The sequence below is a fragment of the Typha latifolia genome, chromosome 5, assembly GCF_019914945.1.
Source record: "Typha latifolia isolate L0001 chromosome 5, TyphaL0001v2, whole genome shotgun sequence".
Classification (NCBI taxonomy): Eukaryota; Viridiplantae; Streptophyta; class Magnoliopsida; order Poales; family Typhaceae; genus Typha; species Typha latifolia.
In genome coordinates, this window is record NC_133090.1 from 15,417,148 (window position 1) to 15,440,777 (window position 23,630).

Consider the following 23,630-nt stretch of genomic DNA (forward strand, 5'->3'; position numbering starts at 1 on the left):
AGAAACTTATTTTATGTGATTCTTTAATGATATGCTGGCAGAATGGTCGACAAAGATTACAAGTGATTGGAAGGTGATATGAACTCAAAAAAAGTTTTCTTTATTTTTTTTTTCCAAAAAAAAAAAGTGATATGAACTCGTTATCAATTCATAATTTCAAACTCGCCGTGAGATTTGGGTGAGGTGACTCGGTCGTACTTTTAGTGACACGAGTACGCGTAATTGAGTTTGGTTAATTTATTTATTTTTTATTTTGTATCTTCGAGTGCGTCCAATTAAGTGATTAACCAAGCTTTTACAAAAGAAAATAGAATTATAATATATACTGTGTGGTTAGGCTAAAATTTAAACTGCAACTATAAATTTTTCATTTGTATGATTTGAGAGGTCCATACAAAATTAAATAGATTGAAATTTTATATTTTAAGTTCAGAATTTCTGCTGTGATATTATGTTCTAACAATCTCACTGTTATCTCATTTTGTAGAATATTTATAAAGAGTTTTGAGGGTAAAATTTATTCTAATTTAATAAGAAAAAACTAAAATGCACCTTTTGGTTTATATCAATTAACTACAAAAGTTTTTTTTTATTATTGTGAATTTTGTCTTAAATTATACTTCTTCCGTCTTAATTTTTATCCCTTTTCTATTTCACAGGTGGCAAATATTTTAAGAATTTAATTACATTTACCGTTAGTTTTGAATGAAAAAAAAAAACTAACGATCCTCTATAAATTAGAACTACATAAGAATCAAAAAGTGCAAATAAAAATTTAGAGAAGCATTTCGGAGGTAAAATATATTATCCCGTTAGAGACAATCAAATAAAATGCTGCAAAGACGACTCTTGCATTTAATATGAATTGCTCATCAACATATAGTTCATTTTCGTTATAAACACATATATATATATATATATATATATATAGAAAGAGAGAGAGATGTCTAGTGCCATCATCAAATAAATTAAACAATCCTTGGCATGATGCACGAAGCCCAAATCTAATCTCAGAAGGACAAGAAGTAAACATCCAGGAAAGGTACAAAGGATGGAATTGTCGAAGAAACCGTGTGTTTTTTTTAACTCTCCCTTCAGAAGACCATATCAAACAAATCAACATCTCTCTCTCTCTCTCTCTCTCTCTCTCTCTCTCTCCACTTATTCCCTCGATCGCATGTAGTTGTAATGCTAAAATCCCATCCTTTGATTAATCTACCAAACCGTAAGCAACGGGCCATTTAATGAAGTCACTATTTCTTAGAACTCCCTCTCACCGTAACGCGTTTAGATGTTTGAAAAATTCTTGGTCAGTTTCGAAGCATCTTCCCCTTCCAATGTGGCATCCCACAGAGTGCAATAGGATTCAAGACTTGGTCCTACGATTGGCTTTTCTTACGTCCAATCACTAATCCTTCTGCTGAAAAGAAGAAAATCTAATCTAATAGGTGAAAACAATCATAGTTGTGGGCGATTCCATGTTCATGGTCAATCCCCATCACTTAATTAGTACACAAGGCTAAACGCGCAAGCCTCCTCTCTCTTCTCTTCTATAAGAACGCCACCCATGCTTATTTTCACATCTCAGTATCTGTCTTGGTCCGGGAGGCAAGGGAAGAGAGGAAGGTAAAAACCATTGATGCTTACCTTTGTTCTTGCACTGCTGCATTTGTCTTCTATACCCACTTCAAAATTTAGCTACTTTAAAGCTTTGGAAAGCCTTTTTCCAGATACCCGCTTCCCAATTTAGCTCCTAATATCCTCTGCTCTACTCAATTGTTGTATCTTCCCACTGCTTTTTCAATATTATGGAGAGCTCAGGGAGTGATCAATCCCTTCTAGTTGCTGAGCTATGTCATATTAAAGAACTAGTGAGGCAGCTGGAAGACCACATGGATCAGCCTTCTCCTATTGAATTCTGCAAATCTTTAACACCAGAGATAAATCTATCGCTTGAGAAGTCAATCAGCATGGCGAAGAAGAGCAACTCCACCTGCCGCGACTCTGGCGTGAAGTCGCCGTGCTCTGCCATCGGGAGCCCTCGCAGCGAGACTTCTGATCAGCCATTTAAGTATCATGATCCTAGAGAGAAGTCCAAGAAAAGGTACTAATTTAGTAATCAAACTAAACAAAACCATGAATACTTGTAAAAGAAAGGGACCTGCATGGTGACTGAGATGAATGATTTATATCTTAATGTAGGAAGACACTGCCCAAATGGAGAAGTCAGGTGAAGGTGAGCTCAGGGGGAGGAGTTGAAGGTCCCCTGGATGATGGCTACAGTTGGAGGAAATATGGGCAGAAAGATATTCTTGGAGCCAAATTTCCAAGGTCAGTATACACAACCTGGAAAGTTAGGTGCTTTACCGCGCTCACACATAAAAAAAGTTAGGTACTTTACCTTCTAGATTGCATGATGACTTCTGGTTAGCAGCACTTCAAAAAACACATGTACAGTTATGTATCCTAATTTATTTTCTTACGTCTTTTTCCACACACAGTAAAGATTTGAGTAAAATTAATCCTTCAATTACTTCTTAACAAGATACAAGCATATACAGATAATACTTTGCTACTATCTGTTCCATATCTGATCCTTATTCACCCCTTACTCAGAAATTTCTTATACACTGCAGAGGCTACTACAGATGCACTCACCGGAACACCTGTGGTTGCCTGGCGACGAAGCAAGTACAGCGAACCGATGAGAACCTGTCCATCTTTGAAGTCACCTACCATGGGACTCACACATGCCACCAGAGGCCCAAATCTGTCCCAGCATCAGCTACTGGAAAACAAGAACAACAGCAGCAGAAGCAACAAAAACATCAGCAACCAGACCTGCTCCAGAGTTTCCGAGCAAGCCTCGAGGTTAAAGCTGAAGACCTGGATTCAGAGGCCAAGGAATGGAATTCTATGTCTTTCTCACTTTCCTCCACACCAGCTGGCAGCAGTGTTATGCCTGATGATAACATCTTCTGTTCACCTTTGACGCTTGATGACTTGTCTCAATTTCTCTTGCCTGCGCCTTCTGAGTTAAACTACTACTCAATGTCGGCGTGCCAGATGAGTAGCTGCAGAGGAGGGCCCGGTCTTCAGAAATCAGAATCTGACCTCACTGAAGTGATATCCGCAGCCACCTCAACAAATGATTCTCCGATGGCAGACATGGATTTCATGCTTGAACAACTCAATTTTGATCCAAATTTTTTCCAGATCGATGCTTCTAGTTTCTTTCCATGAGATTGCAGGAAGCAATAGGTAGGAATGGCCAAATGGTTTCAGTCATAGTTTGATGTAGGAAGGAAGTTCTGTATTTTTCAAAGAAGGCTAAAAAAACCCTCTCTGAATTGTAGTTGTAACAGCTAATTTATGCAAAGATGGATGAAGATTATTTCATCATCCATTTAGCAAACTATTTTGAACAGAATGAGTATACGGAAAAAGAAACTTATGTTGTATACTTGTATTAGTATTGCAGAGTGAAGAAACATGTTAGCTAACCTGAGCACATTCTACAAAATTAACAGGTATACATATCCTTCATCCACTCATCCTACTTTTCCTTTATATAAAGTATTTTAATGAATATGCAGGAACATGTATGTTAGATTAATATCATCCTTTAAGGCCTAGAGGGCATCGAGTTTAAGTCATTTTACGTGATCAGTCAATTCAACACACAGAACAGATACACAAGATTTCCAGATGCAATCATTTTTCAGGATATTTCACTGATATGCATGGAGTAGCTCAAGAAATTAAGCTGTCAAGACTGATGACTTATTTTGCTAAGACAACATTTCATAAAGAAATTAAACATATTAGATGTATAACTCCTATGTATGTGGTAGCAGATAAGCATGAACCCCCTAATAACTAATCCTGTAACCAAATTTACTGCTAATAATCTCAAAGATTATACGCCTCGGCACTATCAGCATATTCCATTTGTAATGCTAACAAGATGCAACAATTATGGCAGTAATGTGCACATGTTAATAGATGATATGTGGCAGCTATCAAAGGCAACAATGTAATTCAATCTAAAACTACCATAACTAACAAGCCTTGTTCTGTTTTATGACATTAAGAGAACATGTAATTTAAATTCGGTCAAAGTATTTTTGTTTAGGAACTTTCCATTAAGTTGAAGAACTACCAATAAATGTCCTCATGTTATTGGTGCCATGGATGGCCGTGCCGGTCGGCACTTGCCGTGCCAGCGGCGTACCGGCACATGGCACTCCTAATAGTTCCGCCGCTTGTTGATCGCCATCGCCCGAGCACGTCTCTCTCTCTCTCTCTCTCTCTCTCTCTCTCTCTCTCTCTCTCTCTGGCTAGAGCACCCAACGCGCTCGGGCGACGGCGAAGGAGAGCGACGATTGGCGACGGCGACGGCGAAGGCAAAGGTGAGTATCCATTTTTTCTCTCTCCTCTAACAGCATATGCCGTGCCATGACAGCCAGTGATCGGCACGGTCCGTGCCTGTAGCACGACCATCGTTGATTAGTGTCATTATTGTTATCCAGAATTGCTCATCCAACTACCCTACGAAGAAGCCATAGGAGGCCATCTATAGCTTGTTTCAATTTGATCGCTTATAACGCATGACTACATGAATCAATCCTTTGAGCTTTGAACAACCTTACCAAAACACTAACCCAAGGGATGTAACTCAGGCCAAATATGAGGAAAATGCATCTGAAAAATAAAGGCTGCCATTTGTAAATGGTCCATTTTTACATTAAAATATAAAACATGTAGGTACAAGATCAAGGCAAAAGAATTCTTAGTTTACATCAGGATAAAAGTGTAGTAGGTATTGCCTACTTAATCTCCTAAAATCTACTGAAAATACTTACTACATAAGATCCGATACAAGTTCATTTGGCTGATAAACTAATCTTGAGTACCGTAATGGTAAATTTCAGTCTATAAATTAAACTTTAAAATACATACGGACTCGAAACATCCCTTAGTAATAAAGATAATCATCTTGGAAAGTGTGTAGAATTAACCATCTGAGCTACATCTACTAGTAATTTCATTATGAAGAAATGACACACCATCTGACAACAAGGAAATCCAGTTACTGGGATGACAGATGGAGGTCTGACTGCAAGATAGCAAAATCCATTCATTCATAGAACAAAATAGTAATAGCATGTTCAACAGGGAAGGTCAAACGAGGCAGTACAAGTACCTAGACAGAACTTTTCTCTTTGATTTCTGAAACAGGTTCAGAAGAACTGTTGTTTGGATCTTTCAGTTTCCTCAAAGCTTCTCGCAGCCCCAATACAATAAACAAATTGGTAAGAGTAAGTAAGAACTCTGCACCACCATGAAGCCAGTCAACATTGGACAAGGAGGTTCCATAGTGCACTTTTGCTGCCAACAGTATCAAGTTAATTGCCACATGAAAGTAAACTTAGGTACTGCATGAAACGGAATCTTGGCAAAGATAGTTACCATAAATTCCAGCAGGTACTGCTCCAAGAACATGGAGTCAAAAACAAGAAAGAAAAGAATAAGTTAGTGAAGAGTGGAAAATTAAAAAATCAATCAGCAGTATTTCGTATAATTAAATTAAAATGAAAACAACAACCTAACAAGTGTTTAGGAAATCAATTAGCATTATTTTTTAGTTCCTTTCGCTCCTTTTTTTCCAAAACTAATTTTCATAGAGTTCCGTCTATAATCTGGACTTGAGAAACTGGCAATTTTTAATAACGGGAATCTCGTTTCCGGAAGAACTATTGTTGGGTATGGCAGAAATTTTTGGACGAACCAGTTAAAGATAACAGTTTGACGACTAGAAGGACAGAAAATAATTTAACTGGTTTGGACATTTTTGACTTTTTCTTCATCAAAGCAAATTCATTTATTCCTCTTTTAATCAGGATAAAGAACACGAACACTGAGTCGGCCACGAAATTATTGTTCATCGAACATAAGAATTCACCAAACACTGAAACCCCAGAAACCCAGAAGAGATTGCAACATACTTGTGGCGCCAACGAAGGCGAGAAGGAAATAGAACCCGAAAAGTGTCAGCTTTGGCGCAGTCTTTGACCTGGTGATGTAGTACAAGAAACCCAAGTAGGGAAAGAGGGAGACAGCGAAGAGCTGAGATGCTATGCTCTGGGAATCGACGGTCGGCGACCAAGGGTCGACGGGAAGAAGCCCAGACAAGGCTCTAAAGTTTGATGAAGTGGGTGATCTTCTCTTGCTCCTGCCGCTGAAGCATTTCTTGGTTCTAATTGCTTGAAGGGATTGGGGAAAAGTGTGTGGGATAAAACCATGGTGTTTGGATTGGAGAAAGAGATGGGGTTTAGATCCGGAGTTCCAATGGCAACAATTTGTCATCATTTTTCCCCTACGTTTTGGATATCCAAGGGAACAGTGCCTTCTTTCGGACCTCTTATTGGAATCCTGTTGTTTTGCATATTACCACCTGCGTTTTAGTCTTATTGCAACAAAGGCTTCATTCAACTTTTAAAAAGATATAACTGCAAAAACTACCTTCGATCGATTCATTTTTGTAAACATTGAAGTAATAGAATGAAATGCATCATCATCAAAGATCTACACATGAAATCCAATAATATTTTATTGCGCTCTCCGCTTAAATATTGTAATTCGACATTCTTGATACAAAGAAGCAAATAGGTAAAGACTTGATGAACAATCCAATCCATAATTATGTATGACATGAACCACCCAAACGAATTACCATCAGTTCCATTTTCCGAACGAGCAAACTCTTAAGATATGGTGTCTACTTGGATGGAATAGAATGCACAATAACTGTGATTAATTCAAGTTGAGTACCTCCAATCTTCTTCATTCAGAAGCATCTCCATAACTAGATCATTCCAAGTGTCTATTGGGCCAGGCAGGCACCAATGCAAGCAGTCATTCTGAGGCTTCTTGCGTAAGTCAGGATGGAATCTCCTGTAAGGGCCTGGATGTCCATCAGGCCTTAGCAAAGAAAGATGGTGGGTATCCAGGAGTTTAAGGCGAGTTCCATTCTTAGCCCCCACTGCCGCTGCATTTGTGAACTCTTCAATCTCGACCCCTCGCATTAAGCTGTCCTCTGAACCGCCGCTGAATTCACCTTCTTTGTAGGGTCGTGTCCTGTTGCAGACTCCTCCACTAAACCACTCGCCATGCTCAAAGTGATCTGGTGTCCAGGTCCTAAATAAAACAACAGGCTTGTGATCTGAGTTAGTGATGAAGCGAAACACCAACTGGAGAGCTTTGCGGTAAGAGTAGTCCATCCCGAGTTCCTTTATGTTCTCTCCAGAACAGTAATGGCACCCGACCACTGTGTTGTTCTCCCAGAATATAGTTGTTTTGAGAAACCATTGTCCCCCAGAGATCACTATGTAGTCATACTTTTGATATTCGCTTGTCCATGTTCTTTCCAGGGTGTCAAGATAAAGTTGGATATCATGTTTTGACTTACCTTCACTGTTCTCAGCGATCTCAGCTTTGACTAGAAAAGGAGCCCAGATGATTGACAAAGTGAAGTTGTGGGAAGAGAAGTACCATGTTCTAGTTTTGAATGTTTTGTCATGATAGATCTCAACAGCTTCCTCCACCTGTGGACCAAAATAATTTGCTTGATTAATCAGAGGGTTACTACTTACTACAGCGAATAGATGTGTTTCTTCCTTGCAGAGAAGAAAAACGATCATGAGACTACAGCCTGAATGTAATAAGATCAAATATCTAAAGAAAATGAATAGTACTAATATGCAAAAAATCAGTTTACTGCCCCTCCACGAGCGTAAGATGGGAGCCATAGTTAAGTTCAAGGTCTGAGAACCATAGTATTAATGAAAAACAGGGAAAGAGTTTATCCCCATCAGCATCTTTAGAGTACCAATAAGACGAAGTACAAATCATTATTTTCAAGAGAATCATCTGAATTGCACCTTAGAGAGAAGGCAAAGCAATGACTCGATCTGGTTTCGAAAAATTGAATCACCAATGAGTGCCCAGCCTTTGTTTCTCATGGCACACAAGAACTTCTGTGCGTCAAATGGTGGTAAGTCGCAACCATATGGTTGCCATCTCCAGTGAAGGTACTCAGTGTCAGGCCGTCCATTTGTCATACAATTTTGAGGAGGATCTATGAATTTGCAGCTTGAATTTGTGTAAGCAGGTTCAGAGGGGTTTGGAACCCACTTTCCATCGAAAAGATCACATTGTTCTGCATCGCCATTCATACAGACTTCGTTTATTGACAGATTAACACTTGTAAGACAAATATATATATATATATATAGAACTTTGATCAATGATTAGCATATCAGATTGCGTCCCACCCTTTCAATAAATTAGAACAAAATATATATATAAATTGAAGAACCTAAAGTCACACAATTGTTTATTTAAACCAAGACGATTTCAAAATATCAGTAGAACATTTCATAACTATGTTCTGTTCTACTGCAAGTAGCAGTCTTATATTTCAATTTATACTTCAACTCGAAGTACAAACCACCATAGAGCATTTGATCTAAAAGAGTTTCAGTGACCTCTATATCTGACTCAAAGAGTACATGACATATTTTTCACTTTAGATCATAAATGCTTCAAATGATTATCAATATATATTTTTAGAGACATCCAAATGACAAAATAGAAGGGATAACATTACAAGACGATCGTATGTTCCTAATAGTCTGCAAAATTAACTTGGCCGCCTGGCGAGTATGTTGATGCATAGAGGCTTTAGGGTATAAATGACTCACATAATCGATGAACAAATTAAATATGAGAAACTTTCTCTTTGATATGATTTCTTGAAATAATTACCTCAAGCAATGATAGAGAGTAACTATCTCTACAAATCAGTTACCTTTTAAAGAATCTCCTTTTCCAACATGCCGTGCCATCTCAGGAAGCAGAGTAAACGAGGCATCTGGTTTCTCCATCAAAGGCCTACCTGAAAGGCAAAATACCCAACGCAATCAGAAGAGAACAAATTCAATTTACCTGCTTGAAAAGAATGGCCATATGCCAATATCTAATATGCCACAATTCTTCGGCATCTAATTAAATAAAGCATTAGTCGTTTCTCAGACCTTTCTTATCAAAAGAGATAACAAAACCAGATAATGTCAAACATTCTTCTGCACTTTGATTTTTTCTCAAAAGAGATTGCTGGTTATTGCAAAGGAGCAGTATAATCAAACAACTTGAAAGTTATTCTCATTAGATATGTTGTGTTCAAGATTCCATAACATAATTTCACGAACATAATTAAATTTCAGAAGAAACAATATAAACGCTATTTCAAAGGTTGTAGTGCAACAAAGATCTATTAAAATCCGATAGACTGTAGATACTACAGATGCTTTCCTAGTTTCATGGGAATTCTTCAACAATATCATACAAGACTATTAATGTAATTAAGTCACTATAATTCAACACAAATCCCTCACTTAAAATATTCCAAAATCATATTTTTATATTAACCAACGAAATTAACTTGAAGGAAGGAACGATCTTTCCACGGTTTGAACAGAACCCAACTCACAAAAACGAAGAAAGACCCAAAGGGGTAACACCGTACCTCCTCTCCGCTCCCCGCCATTGGCGTTCACCCTCTCCGCTTTCTCCACCCCGGATGCATTAGAGAAGAAGACGAAACAGAAGGAAACGAGTAGAGCAGCGCCAAAGAGCTTGGTTAGGGTGTGGTTGATCTTTTCACGGGGAACAGGGCGCGGATCCTCACCTACCTCTACTACTTCCGTTGCCATGGGTATGGCTCTATAGACGATGCTCTATAAGGAGGAAATTAATACGGAGGGAGAGAGGACGCCACTCTACGGAGAAAGGAGAGGGAGAGGAGTTTCTTAAATAGAGCCAAAGGCGTTGTCTTTGAGTACATGGGTAACAGAGTAAGAAGAAACGACTTTTTGACCAAACTCTTTTTTTTTTTTAATTTTTTTTTTTTTACCAAGAGAAATAACACCTCAAATTTAATATAAAAAATAATACATTCCATTATAGCTCTGAGTAAAAAAGATAAGTATTTTATACCAGCAAAATTTTGCATTTATATATATAAAATAATGAAACAAAACATTGTAGATTTATATATATAATTCGCTAAATGCTGATAGATTCAATTAAGTTTATCTTAATTTTCTTTATCACATATAAAATATTGATCATATAGTAATTATACATAAGAAGAAGAAGATGTTTGTATTTATTTTTTTAGATAAAGTAACAACTATAATGGAATATATAATATTTTTTTTTTGGTATTAAGTTTAGTATGAAATCTATTTTGTTATATAAAATTTAAGAGTGTACTAGTTTTAGGAACAGTCTCTAGTACTCTATTAGATGATCATGTTAAAGTATCCAGTTGAACTAAAAGTTTAAACTCATTGTGATTAAATCTTTTGTTGCAAAGAAGATAAATTTTTTTGACACGAAAATCATCTTCTTCTTTCTTCTCGGATTCTCTATTTTATGGGTTAGCAACAACAGCAATAATAAGTCATGAATTATAGGACATTATAATTGCTTACATAATTCGTATATAATAGCAATGTTTCATTCCAAAAAATCAACAATAAGCATTTATTTCCGTTGGATGATTCATGGGAACTTCGCTTTACCATTGGATGCTTCTCTAAAATAATTGAAATATACAATCATATGCATGAGTAGCAATTCATTGAGCTCATGTGATAGGTGCATAATAGGGGTTGTGGGTTACTAATTTATAATGAAGTTTATGAGTTTAATTTTTCTCGTAGATATTAAGATTGATATTTAGTGAATTTTTTGTTGAAATATTTTATGCCTATTTATAAGAGAGCTAACAGAATTGTTCAACATATATATATATATATATATTATGTAGTGCTAGTTTTTTTAGAGCTAGTAATTAATAGAAAGATAAAAATTATATTATATTTTACTCTCACGTGGTTATGGTTAGGCCTAAATTCACTCCACCTCGTAGTTTTATTTATATCGTTTTAACCTCTTGTGGTATTCACTAAAGTGCCACAGTTATTTTTCGATGTCTTTTAACCGGACAACCGATTAAAATTTAAAGATACCTATTAGATATTATATTGTAGATGATTTGATAAGCTTTTCAATATATCTAAAATAATACCCATCGAATTTTAGAAAACAAAATATAATAAATATATTATATTAATGCATATTTTTGTTATTGAAATTCTATTAGTACTTTTTTAGATGCATTAAAAAACTTATTAAATTTTTTAAAATTTTATCTCTAATAAATATCTTCTAATATGACTTATGAATTAGTCCAGTAGTGAAGTAACGCAAATAAAACCAAAGAGGTGAAGTAAATTTAAGCTTCACTCATCCCTGCGGTAATATGTAATTTCCAAGGTAAAAAAGGAAGTTTCAGAACTCAGGATTGACTATAAGGTTTCTTTAGTTTTCCCTTGTCATAATTAAAATTCCCATGACAAATTGGCCATTCTTCAAAATAGACTAAAATTAGCAGGAAGTACTCTAGTAGGTAATTAATCTAATGCATTTGACTCGTCTTCTCTCCTCTCTCTCTCTCTCTCTCTCTCTCTCTATAAGTACTACATTAAATGAAGTACTTGCTGTTACACCATCGCCAAGCAAACCAAATCAAGGACTAGCAAATTTGACCATTAATCCTCTATAAGCTCTATAGATGGGAAAGAGATGGAAGGGGTGAAGCATAGATTGTCTCTATAGATGGAGTCACTTGAGGAAGAAGAGAAAGAAGAGGAGATAAGAGAAGGAGAAGAAAGAGAACGTAGTCTTTCTATATGGGACTGTGGGAGTCCTCTCTATGACTCATTTGAGTTGGCTTCTCTTTGTCACCTTCTCGACCGGCATGTCATGGTGCTGCCGTTCTTCATGGGCTCGCCGTCGGCGAGGTTTCAGAGCGCGCGATTCGAGAAGCCAAAGATGGCAGCCATGGGGTGGAAAGGGAGGAAGGAGATGGCCAAGAAGAAGAGGAGCAAGGTGAGGCTGCTTGCTTTCTTTAGAGCCTTTGCTTTCTCGAGAAAATTATGAGTGTAATACTAGCTAACTCATATATATATATATATATATATATGTCTATAATATCCTTCTTTATTCAAGTTTATTTGTGTGAAATATTTATGAGTCTTTTTTTGTCTCCTTCCCACTGTGTAGGGTAATATTAGATATCTTTCAAATTATTTTAATCAATTTATACGGTAATAAAATGATCTTTTCTTAATATAAATTCAGTTTTGATAGGCACTCGTTAGATTTAACTATAAAATGATGTTTTCGAAAGAACTCAATAATTACAAGTATGATATTTTATAAATTTTTAATCAAAATTTTGTAAAATTCTCATTATCTTAACAAACTTATATAAATTAGCCGCCCATTTACACTAGAAAGCTCATGAGTTTTGGTAATAGCTATATTGAGCTTTTGAAAACTGAGTGCATTTGATTTATAGGAAAAATAAGGAAAGAAAGTGCTAACTTTTACTAATCTCATTTTATAATATTTAGAAATTTAGATGAAGAAAATAGAGTAAGAGATGAGTACTCTACTATCTTAAAAGAAAAGGACTAAGCTTTTCACATTTTTATATATCATGTCATCATTGATTCTAATAATTACTCAAATTTCATTCAACACTTTCAATTTTTATCAAACATTAATAAGTCATAATTACTTACCAAGAATTTTCACTGCTTCCTTTCTTTCACTTCTCATCAACCAAACACATCTTTACCAAAACTTAAGTTAACCTAATCCAATTGAAAACTATATACTTTGCAGAGAAGCTCCTAAAACTTCAGTGCAACTGTTGATGGGCCAAGTTTACCAGGATCACAAGCCTGATCCAATTAAAACTCAGTATAAGAGTAAACTTAGGGAAACCCAAAGTGTAAACCAAATGGGCCTCCCAGTCTCACTGCCAATGGTTTGTGGCCCCTGTACTCTAAATGTTATGTATGGTGGAAATGAATAGTGACCCATAATAGTGCATGCCCAATTGCCCATTGATAGGAGAATAGCTTAACCACATGATGCCCATTTTTCTAAGTGGTCCAATTGATGCCACATAATGCACATGCCTTAATAATGCATGGAAACATCTCACCTACCAGACAAGAATTAAATTGGATAGTCTTACTGTTATAGTGTGTATTATAGTGTTATCCAGAAGGAGACGTATAAATCTCACAAAAGATAGAGAGAGAGAGAGAGAGATTATAATGTTATTATTAGGTAGCTGGAGCTGGAAAAGTATTGGCAGAAATGGCATAATGTTGATTGAAGCTTTTTCACTAGTCTAACAAAGCTTGCCTATCTATTTAACAACCATCATAAGTTGAGGTGTTGTCTTTACAAAGGAGGATGGAAAATTTTATGACTCAATAATTAACTTTAGCTCTCAATTAGTCAGAGAGAATTATGAGTTTAACATTTTTAGCTCTTGGGTCTCATGATTTGAAGTCTTAAAAGTCATTGAATAGGTGACCTTTTTTCAACTCTAATAAGGGAGGGCAGCCCTGTGGATTAGTTTGGGCCAGGTGGAGATCCTTTGAGCACTTTGAACTCCTCTTAGCTTTCATGTTTAAAAATATTTTATTATTTTTTTCAAGATAATAAGCTCATAAGTTAATTATAAGCCACATAAAAAGGTTGAATAATGGTTAGAGGTTACTATAACAAATCCAAATTATATAGATATAATTTTTTATTAAATATCAACTCTAATATTTATGAGGGGATTGGAACTCATAACGTCTGTCATAGGCACAACGTAAAGATTTTACGTAGTTGTGAGAATTAATATGCCTCAAAAAATAAATACATAATCTATGATCAATAATTTAATGTGTCTAAGTATAATTGTCCCTAAAATTTTATGTGGAAACTTAGTACCATAACTAGTGAGGCTAAATCACCAAATATAACTTACTCAAATAAGAACAAAAAAGGAAAAAAAAAACACAAAAAGATATCAATCTTTGGATAAGATTGGGCCAATTAGGAGTTGACATTAGTAGTGGTGTGAACTTGCTTTGGATGAGTCAGAATCACACAGCACTAAAAAAGAAACAATTAGATTTACTTTAACAGGCTTAAGATGCAAAGTACTTTGTTAGGCCTTGCAACTATGGCCCACTACTTTTAAGGCATCAAGTGCACTGGAGGGGCCCATGTGCTGGATAAATATTTATTTTTTATTTTAAAGAAAAAGAAAAAAAAAAAAGAAGAGGAAAAGCGCGGCCATGAATCGGCGATCAACTCGCCGAATCCACGCAGCTTCCCACTTCCGGCCGCTTTCACACTGACCCCATCGGCACACTGTGGAGCCCCCGATCTTGAAACTCCCGAGCACGTCAAAATCGTGGCGACGAAGATAACCACCTAGATTTACAAAAGGAGGAGGGCTTTTTCATAAAAAATGTAAAGTAGAAGCGGTTATTTGCAAATCATGCGCGAAGAAAAAGAATAAAAAATTGGTGCAGGATCTATCGCTGGTGTTGTCGGTTCAAGAGAAGTTAACAGGAACAGCGACGACGCATGCCACAATTATTCTAAGCTAATGACATTTCATTTCTTTTTCGGAAAATAAATGTGATCTTTTGAGTGTAATAACTATGAGAGGTGAACACTTCAATATATGAATCATTGATCTTATCCTTTGAATAAAATAGGAAATATCTGCGTATCAACCTGATAAGAACAAAGACCTGGATAACTAATCACATACTACTCCTTATGACAGAGCTAGACGTGGAAATTTACATAGGAGTTATACCCCCCAACACTGACAGAGTGCCTAATTGTTTAGGAAGTTCAGATAAGATGCAACAAAAGCATAGTTACAGTATATATATATATATATATATATATCAGCGGTCGTAGGCAGTACTGAAGTAGCTCTTGATCACATTCCTGCATAAGATCTGCAGCACCTTGTTGTTTGTTGGACCCACGAATCGAGGAGTCTTGAACTGGCTTACCGCAGCGCCAAGGCCTAGGAAGTGGTCCAGAATCTTCTGGAAGGTTCCTCTTCGGAGAACACGGAGTTCAAGGGGACCAATGGTGTTCACCTTCCTCGATCCGACATAGCCTGCGTCCACGAAGGCCAGGTCTAAGCAATTGCAGCAGCTGTTCAGAACCTCATCACTGGCATCAGAGCTCAGCTCCCAGAAGATTACATAGTGGCCAGGGTCGGTTGAACAGTCGACATGGCTCGTGAAGTCCACGACCTCGAGTTTATCTGCCGCTAAGAGCTTACCCGCGTCTTCAACTGCCAGCTGCAGATCTTTCTCAGTGTTCTTGTCGATGTTAATTGTCAAAAGTAGGCTTCTCCGGCATATGAACTGAAGCTCAGGTGTGGAATTATGGAATCCTGCTATTTTAACAACATCTCCCAGTCTGTACCGGTACAAACCTGCCATCGAATGCCAGCAACACAAATTGATAATAGAACTTAGGAGATTAACATTTTACAATGTGAGATCCCTGCATCAATTCATTCTGAAGGAATTCTTCCATTTCCTGCTACTTTAGTATCTCAGTGGCATACTAGAATCTTGCGCTAAGGTCAAACACCTAATACTAACAGAATGCTAATGACATATATGCAAAAGTTGTGCAGTCATGCTCCCAAGGGATTCATTTGCCTTTTGTAAGGAGGAGAACTAGAGTCATGCAATAAGTTACATTTTCCATTTATTTGTGGAAACATTATGCAGACATGCACGATTCACTGAATGCTAACCAACACCACAAGTCTACCATATATGGATAAGATTGTGCTAAGCAACAAAAATTTAACAAATCCATTAGACGGAAAGGAACCCAGTCAATAAGACTAATATACTGACTGGCACAAGAAAGTGACTGGTAAAAAGTAGTATGCTTCTAACTCCTTTGCTTTTGTTTTCATCTTTTTGATTTTTTTTAGTCATTATTCTAGTGACAGTTTGTTTTATGCTTGCCCATCATCCAGACATGTGATACCCCTGAAATCAGTCAATAAGTGGAAGATAAACGACAAAAGCAAACTTATCGGCTTGAAAAGAACTTTAAAAAGGAATCTCAACAAGAACAGTGACTGGGCAGCTCAAATTTCATAAATGAGAAATTAGGGATTTGACAAGAAATTCAGGGCATGAAATTGTCACAAATTTCAGTATTGCACTAAATTCCTATCGTACCCCAATTATCACATACGTAAGTTGAAGGCAAATAATTATTTATTTTAATAAGCAACAGAAAAATTAACGAATAACTAGTTCACAAGAGCTAATACAATTATACACTGCTGTCTTGACTCTTGAGTAAACTGCCTACATATTTGACGAATGTCAAGAATAACTATCAATATGCTTTGTTTTTTTTCAAAGAAATCAATATATTCTCTTTCCTGTAGGGTAAAATCTGTCTCTTATACATCTTACTCAAATCTCCACTGTGTTAGCCCTTTTTAAAAATACTTTTTATTGCTGTTGATAGAACAGGAAAATATATTATCGCTATATATTTTTTATCTCTAGAAATTTCATGACAGAAAGATAAATACAAAGTAATAAAGACAGGAAAACAGAACCTAGAAAGACCAAAAATATGGGATAAAGAACTGAAGAAGTACCTGCGAAATTGGTTACTACAATTTCATACTCTTTGCCAAGCTCAACTTCTGTAAGGCCAACTGGCTCTGATTCTATATAATGAATAGAAGCATCATTCTCCAGCTCCTCTCCCTGAGGTCTCTCCAAAGGGATAAACTCAAAGTATCCAATATTCGGAAGAACTGCAAAGGTTGCTAACTCTGGAGGCAATGTGGGATTTACATTAGAACCAATCCATCCTTCTGAAGATCCATAATCAGCACTCATCAATGGTAAGCTTCCGGCATAATGTCTTAGCTTGTTCAGATATGGCTCCATGGATCCTGTCATGATGCCATAGACATACTTGGCATTGGGCCAAAGTGCCGGGATCACACCATACCAGTTGCTTAAAGCCATGCACTTCTTGTGTATAGAATCTGCCAAAATGGGATTGGGGCTTAAAATTTTAGAAAAAGCTGCACGGATTGATGGAGCTGTAATTCTGCTCGAGAGAACTCCTTCTCTTATATCAGTACAGAGTTCCTCCCAGATTTCTTCAAATGTTCGGAAAGCATGAACAATGCTGTGGGCAAATGTAGAAAATACAAACTGCACTTCGTCTGAGTAGATGAGTCCACACAGCAGGTGACAATAGAGAGACTGGTGGAAATCTGGGCCAAAAATGACTTCATCAGGACTACAGCACTGTGACTGGATTTCTTTCATAGCATTCTTAAATTTTTCTTCTCGGAATAAGTTTGTTGTCGCAGTCGTAGCAATGAGACCTCCTTTTGTATGAACCTGCTTGCTGCCGTATATGAACTGCAGAGTTTTTCCATTAGCAATGGGGTATTCCCTGCAAAATGGCATTCAATTCAACCAAAAAGAGATATTCATATCAAGCCTAAAAAAACCAAATAAATCCATATTCCAATCTAATGTGTGAATCTGACACTGGAAGCAACATATAACCAAATAAATCTACTGGTTCCACTGCTTTCATTCAGACTTTCAAAAAGAAAAGTTTACCGAAGAATGATAACCTGCAGACCCATAATTCAAGAAATGGACAGCTGACAAATTACCGAGCTCTTTCAATTCCATCTTCAAACAGTTCGGGCGGAGAAGTGAATGTCTTGCAACTCAATTGCGTGAAATAGAGAATAAATTTGGCGCAGTCAAGATCCTCACCTGTTCCTGAAAGCATATGAGGTGCGGTAAATCTGTATCGTGGAGTCAAGTAGCTCATCATTGAAAGGTAAAAATTTGGGCTTCCCTTGTGTTGTGCCGGAACTGTTTCAGAACAAAGAAACAACCCAATTACCAACAACCCATGTCTAAACCACCCAAATAAGGAGAATGCAAAGAGAGCAATTAATACTACCTCAACGAAATCGAAGTTATCGGCTTCCCAGTGAGGACAGGGGAGTCATCCCCATCAACAATCCTTTGGATGTAAGGCTCCAAATCGCTATGGGTCACCAGGGGAACACAAGATTTGAAGCTGCCAGGGTCGGTTCTCCCACCTAGGCCCAAATTTCTCAAGTACTCGGCTTCGCCGTTTTCTTGGAGGATTCTACGAAGTGTCTCGGTTTGGACTCGGGCGGCGTCCTTAGACAACGCCTCGAATTCCGCTATCACGCTATCGGCGAACGAAATCGTCATAGCCCCCCCGAGTTAAAGCCTTCGCTACATCGAAAAGAGTTGAGTAAATCGCCACGAAAAAGAAGGAAAAAAAAAAGAAGAAGAAAATTTCTCGATAAAGTTCCAATCTTCTGTACAAAAACACACTAATCAAGACGACCCACAAAATAAAATGAGAAAATAACTTCAAAAAAGAAAACACCGATAAGAATAGGAACAGAATCTATAAAGTGTACCAAGTAATAAAATTCAGAAGAAAATTTTTACTCCAGATTCTTACTCGAATCGGACTGTGAGCTCCAAACTCGATCTAGTACGAGCTACGGAATCAGCCGCCAAGAGCGACCGTGGTCGCCGAGCAGAATTCGATAAGCGAGAGCGAGGGGGAGAGAGAGAGAGAGTCGAGGAGGAGTAAACTAATATCAACTAAAGAAAGGAAAATAAAATAATAATAATAATCCAACCACCGGGGGAGGGGGACCAGGGGAGAAGGTCTTTTTTTTTTTTTACTATAAACCCCCCAAATTGCCTTTAATTTGACTCCATCTCTCCGATACCGCAACGAGCAGAGGAGATGCTCCCCTTTTTATAGCGCGGGAGGAGCGACTTGTGCGAGTTATGATGTTGGTGCCGAAGTGGAAATTATCCCATACACTGCCGACTTTCTTCTCAGGTGCGGAGGATTCCCTAAGAGGCCAGACGCAGCAACTTCCTATATCAGAGCTGACAAAATTTCATCAGCACTTGGACTGCATTAAATTCCTGCAATCACAGTTTTAGAAGATCAAATCCTCACTTCGTTTTCAAATAATTATCGTGGGAAAAAGTTAATTGGCGGTTGTTGATAGCTTAGCCTAAAAATAGGTGGCTTAGCATTGGCTAAAGCTCGATAAGACTTTAGTGTTTTAGTCTTTTGTATTTAAGTAGCTTTGAATTTTTGTTCGGCCCAAATCTAGCCTCAAAACTTTTCAATAATAAAAAAGAATTAACGATAACATTAAATAATTATTGTGAAAAATATTGTGACTTAGAGGAACGATTCGACGGCGCAATGACTTTGAGCGATGTCTCAACGGCATTTAGTTTTGAGAATAGACAACGCACATAACTTAAAACTTAGACTATGTAGTCATAATATGTCGGCTAAAATTTGGTGGGGTCAAATTACATTTGTATCTAAGGAAGGCCAGCCTTAACCCATATTTAATATTCGAGCACTTGAACGATTAAAAAAAAAAATTCCTGCATGTTATGCTTAATTTTTATAATTAATATATACGTTCTTTGTTTATCTCTGAGTGAGCCAGCCAGTAGTATAACAATGAAACTTAATTATCGGATTTGGTAGGGTCATTATTTTAATTTTATCCGAACGCCGTCATGTTCAAAACGTGGGCACTATTTTTTTGTGGCTAAATCTTATAAATAAGGTAAAACTCGCTGTGCGAGTGTCTTGGAGTACACCATTATTTAGCAAAAGAAATTGTTATAGTCGCTGGGCAATTATAAATTCAACTTCTCTAACATTTGTGGACAGTAGTTAGACAAGCGCGGGGAGTTGAACGTCGTAGTCTGCAACGAGTCCGATGGGATCCAAATACGGCGACGATATCCCGACCGGCCGCACGGAAGCGACAGTGCTCACACAAGGTGGAGAAGGAAGTAGTTGACATTCGGCATTGGAGACAAAACGGGGGAGCGGGAGGGTGAGGGGGAGGGTGAGGGGGAAGGGGAGTGGGTGGCGCGAATGTCAAAGCAGATGGCATCCGGATCCGGTGGGGAGAGACCCACCACTCGTATCCATATTAATATATCATTGTCGAAGAAGGTTGCGTTGTTTCAAACGTGGTCTCTGTCACGCACCTACGCAGAGCTCAACTTGTTTCTTTTTGTAAGAAATTCCCTTTCCATTTTGGAACGCATTCGGCAACTTAGATCTATTATTATTATAATAATAATAATAATAATAATAGAAAATTTGTATATAACACCATGTATTCTAATAAAATTATGATTCATATCGCACATTAAGCTCTAAGTTAGGTTAACTATACTATGAAAATATCATCGACCATGTCATTCTAACAACATTTTAGTCATTTTGAAAATAATGATCTCGTATTCTCCCAATCACGTAAAGGTTAAACGAGTAGTTTGATTTTCTCCTATATCGATCAATAGAAATCTAGAATTATGTCATAAATGTAAAAGAAAAGTCCTTATATATCTTAGTCACACCCCCACTGATTTTAAATATTAGGTAAAATTGCATATAACACTCTGTATTTTAATAAAATTATGATATATATTTTTTACTAATTTTAAATCGAATCCTATCATTTAGCAAATATATGAGTTAAATTAACTATATTATAATAATTATAAAAATATTCTTAATCAAGTCATACTAAGAGCATTTTAATTATTTTAAAAATAAAAATTTTAGTTATTTTAGAAATAAAATATCTCTAATGAGATATTCTTACGATATTAGTTCAAATCTAACACAGAATGTATTATGCATTCATTTGCTAAATCATAGGACTTAATTTATAAATAATGAAAATATAAGTCATAAATCATAACTAATATATATATATATATATATAGGCCATAGATAAGAGGGTGGTAGTGTAATTAAACTATTTTTTAAAATAATAAAGTTCAATTGTTTTGAATCGATCGACCTAACTCCCACTTGCATTCCTGACATATTTGGCTCTTGTGAAGACTGTTCGCAATGTTTTAGTCCTCAAAAAGAGCGGCAACTTTTTTTAATGCTTATTTTATTAATATTTTCGATTTTGGGGTGGTTGACCATTGTTGCAATGCATTATATTTCCACGAGCGCTTCTTCTTCGGGTTAAGATTCTCAACGTGATAATCGACGGTATAATAGGAATATAAAAAAGAAATTTAAAAATATTATCTATTCAATAGATAATTATTTTATTTTTAAAATATATTATATTGGATATTATTTTTTTAATAATTATATTATCTTAATATATTCTTAGATGATAGTAATGTATATACGACAGAATAAGAGTATTGATATATTTTATAATTAGTTTAATGAAAGTTTAATTAAAAAAATTCTCTTTGATTAATTTTTTAATTGTTTATATATATCTCTAATTAGTTTAAGATTGATTTAACTAAAATTTAATAACATATAGATAGAGAACGTGTAATCATGAAGCTTGATACACGTAATCTAATCTTCTTGACTAATATGTCACTTTTGTTTATGTAATGTGATTTTGTAATTGGAATCGAGTATGAAAACTGACTATTATTATTCTTACACTAAGATTAAGATTATAAATTTTAGAGAAGTATTTGAAGTGTTTGCTTATTTCTTTTATAGAATTTAGAATTTATAAATATATTATGGGACTAGGCATGTTACGAAAAAACTATTTCTTTTAGCTGCGTATCATTTTAAGAATAAATATTTTTATTATAAAATATAATTATTTATTTTAGAATAATAACTAAACGTAATAAAAAATTAATTCTAAAATATAAATACTATTCATCGAAATTACATCTTATACCACAAACTAACTTAATTACTAATTTACTCTTAGATATTTATTCCATGAATCTACTTTATATCAAATCAAAAGTTATTTATGATAATTTTATAAAAAATAAAATATTTTGTTCTCATATTTTTATATTTTATATCATATTAAAAATAATTATTACACTCTTATTTTAGAATTAAAAAAAAATTAAGTAACCACAAGAATAACTATTTCTAAAATAAATATCTCATTTAAAAAAGAATAAAAAAGAATATATATTTTAGAATTTACCTTATTACTAAAAGTAAACGTATGTTATAATAAGTGCAGAAGGATTAGGAGTTGCCAGCTTTTACAAGTCTGTTTGTGGTTCTGAAATAAAGTAGAACAAAGTGCAGTACTAGAGAGGCCATGATGAGCCATTTCTATTGGCATTAATTCGTTCAGTGGCTAATGACAACTCTGCCAAACAATGCCGCCTTTTCTTTATTAGTAGTAGGTGTCTGGGAAATGAATTGCACCTAGGGTTACAATTAACGGCCATTAAATAGTTTCAGCTGCCACCTAACATTGAGCGAAGTTGTGTAAATATTTGTCTCAAGATTATTAATAGTTCCAGACTTTGATGATCTTATCCAGCATTGGCATCATGTCGTGTCGTTAGTTAGTTACATCAAAAGGCATTAATGTATTGCGTGAAGATGCTTATTGAGATGGGGTACTCAGTAGATACATACAAGCACTCCTTCCTTGAATCTGGGCTTTTTGTCAGATGAACAAAAGAGACCTGAGAAAAGGACAGCAATGGCTTTGTTTTCCTGGTTCATAGTTCCTGGGCCTCGAGAGAGACTCTTATTAGTCCACCTAATATATATATATATATATATAGAGAGAGAGAGAGAGAGAGAGAGAGAGAGAGAGAGAGAAGAGCCTGAATGCAAACAAGGCGATTTGGTGGGGATCAGATTGCACTGAAGGATCTTTTTAGGACCAGAGCAGTGTCTGGGAGGACAATTATTACGCAAATATGCGATCTTTGTGGAATCCAGCACAGGAACCACTGGGACGGTTAGCCAAACAGAATATGCCATCTCTTGTGGTCCTGTTGCGAGAAACTCATGTCTTGTTGTTGTATGTCAGACAATGTGCAATTAGAGAGATTGTAGCAATAGTCTTATTCATTTATGTTTGTTTGTTGGTAAGGTAGATCAGGAACAGCTGCATGTAGGGTCTTTTTAGAGTACAGCAACGGGCACAATTATTCTAGTTTTACCTACATCAATGTAATCTTTAGTCCACATTTGATATTCTTTCTTAGGAGCTCACCTTCTCCAGAACGAACGAAATGTCACGATGACATTGCGACTGGTTTCGAACGATTTTTTCTTTTTTTTTTTTCAAGAGCATAAGGTACACAAGGCGTTTCCCTGCCTCCCTATTGGGTGTTCAAATGCCTCAGCGAATCCATGGCGGATTTAGTAAAGTCTTTTAGAAAAGTTAATTTAGTAAGATCTCCAAATAAAATGAGTGGGATCTCTGCGAGCATAGTTCTAGTCAGGTGAACTATATTTCCTTACCTAATTCATTTTTTATTTTTAGTTTCTTCTTAAATTTCACGTGTTGTCTCCCGACATTGCCAATATTTTAACTCGACTTTCATCTGGCATTCAATCACCTAATGCTGCCATTACTCAATGTACAACCATTGTTCAGTACAGTTATTAAGGATAGTTGAAGAGAGCCAGCCATTTCTTATCTGGCGTTCACCCTGTGATGCATGATGGAATAAAACTCCAATAGATGGCTGAATTCTTGATTCTGGAGAGGAGAT

At 36.2% G+C, this 23,630-nt stretch overlaps 4 protein-coding genes across 6 annotated transcripts; 1 reads left to right on the plus strand and 3 right to left on the minus strand.

Moving 5' to 3' along the window:
• Positions 1-988: 988 nt before the first annotated feature.
• Positions 989-6,453, minus strand: LOC140789466 (uncharacterized). Of its 2 annotated transcripts, none has more exons than XR_012109184.1 (4): positions 6,009-6,448; positions 5,473-5,490; positions 2,659-5,391; positions 989-2,082 (listed from the first exon to the last, which is right to left on the minus strand). XR_012109184.1 is itself a non-coding variant. In XM_073139175.1 (4 exons), the coding sequence occupies exons 1-3, from the start codon at positions 6,370-6,372 to the stop codon at positions 5,207-5,209; spliced, it is 567 nt and encodes a 188-aa protein (XP_072995276.1). In that variant the 5' UTR covers positions 6,373-6,453; the 3' UTR covers positions 2,508-5,119. The 2 variants fall into 2 exon arrangements, 1 of the variants encoding a protein (XP_072995276.1); XM_073139175.1 differs by lacking the exon at positions 989-2,082 and having other exon boundaries at positions 2,508-5,119; positions 5,207-5,391; positions 6,009-6,453.
• LOC140789465 (probable WRKY transcription factor 41) lies at positions 1,809-3,461 on the plus strand. The gene is made up of 3 exons (XM_073139173.1): positions 1,809-2,104; positions 2,203-2,331; positions 2,637-3,461. The coding sequence occupies exons 1-3, from the start codon at positions 1,809-1,811 to the stop codon at positions 3,241-3,243; spliced, it is 1,032 nt and encodes a 343-aa protein (XP_072995274.1). The 3' UTR covers positions 3,244-3,461.
• Positions 6,454-6,595: 142 nt separating the features above from the next.
• On the minus strand, positions 6,596-9,970 carry LOC140789464 (protein trichome birefringence-like 26). The gene is made up of 4 exons (XM_073139172.1): positions 9,590-9,970; positions 8,873-8,959; positions 7,944-8,221; positions 6,596-7,607 (listed from the first exon to the last, which is right to left on the minus strand). Exons 1-4 carry the CDS (start codon positions 9,774-9,776, stop codon positions 6,822-6,824), a joined length of 1,338 nt encoding a protein of 445 aa, XP_072995273.1. The 5' UTR covers positions 9,777-9,970; the 3' UTR covers positions 6,596-6,821.
• Positions 9,971-14,679: 4,709 nt separating this feature from the next.
• Positions 14,680-18,829, minus strand: LOC140788905 (jasmonoyl--L-amino acid synthetase GH3.5-like). 2 transcript variants are annotated; one of them, XM_073138425.1, is made up of 5 exons: positions 18,547-18,829; positions 18,007-18,306; positions 17,814-17,915; positions 16,661-17,478; positions 14,680-15,457 (listed from the first exon to the last, which is right to left on the minus strand). In XM_073138425.1, the coding sequence occupies exons 2-5, from the start codon at positions 18,285-18,287 to the stop codon at positions 14,913-14,915; spliced, it is 1,746 nt and encodes a 581-aa protein (XP_072994526.1). In that variant the 5' UTR covers positions 18,288-18,306; positions 18,547-18,829; the 3' UTR covers positions 14,680-14,912. The 2 variants fall into 2 exon arrangements, with proteins under 2 accessions (XP_072994526.1, XP_072994527.1); XM_073138426.1 differs by having other exon boundaries at positions 18,007-18,311.
• Between the last annotated feature and the right edge of the window lie 4,801 nt (positions 18,830-23,630).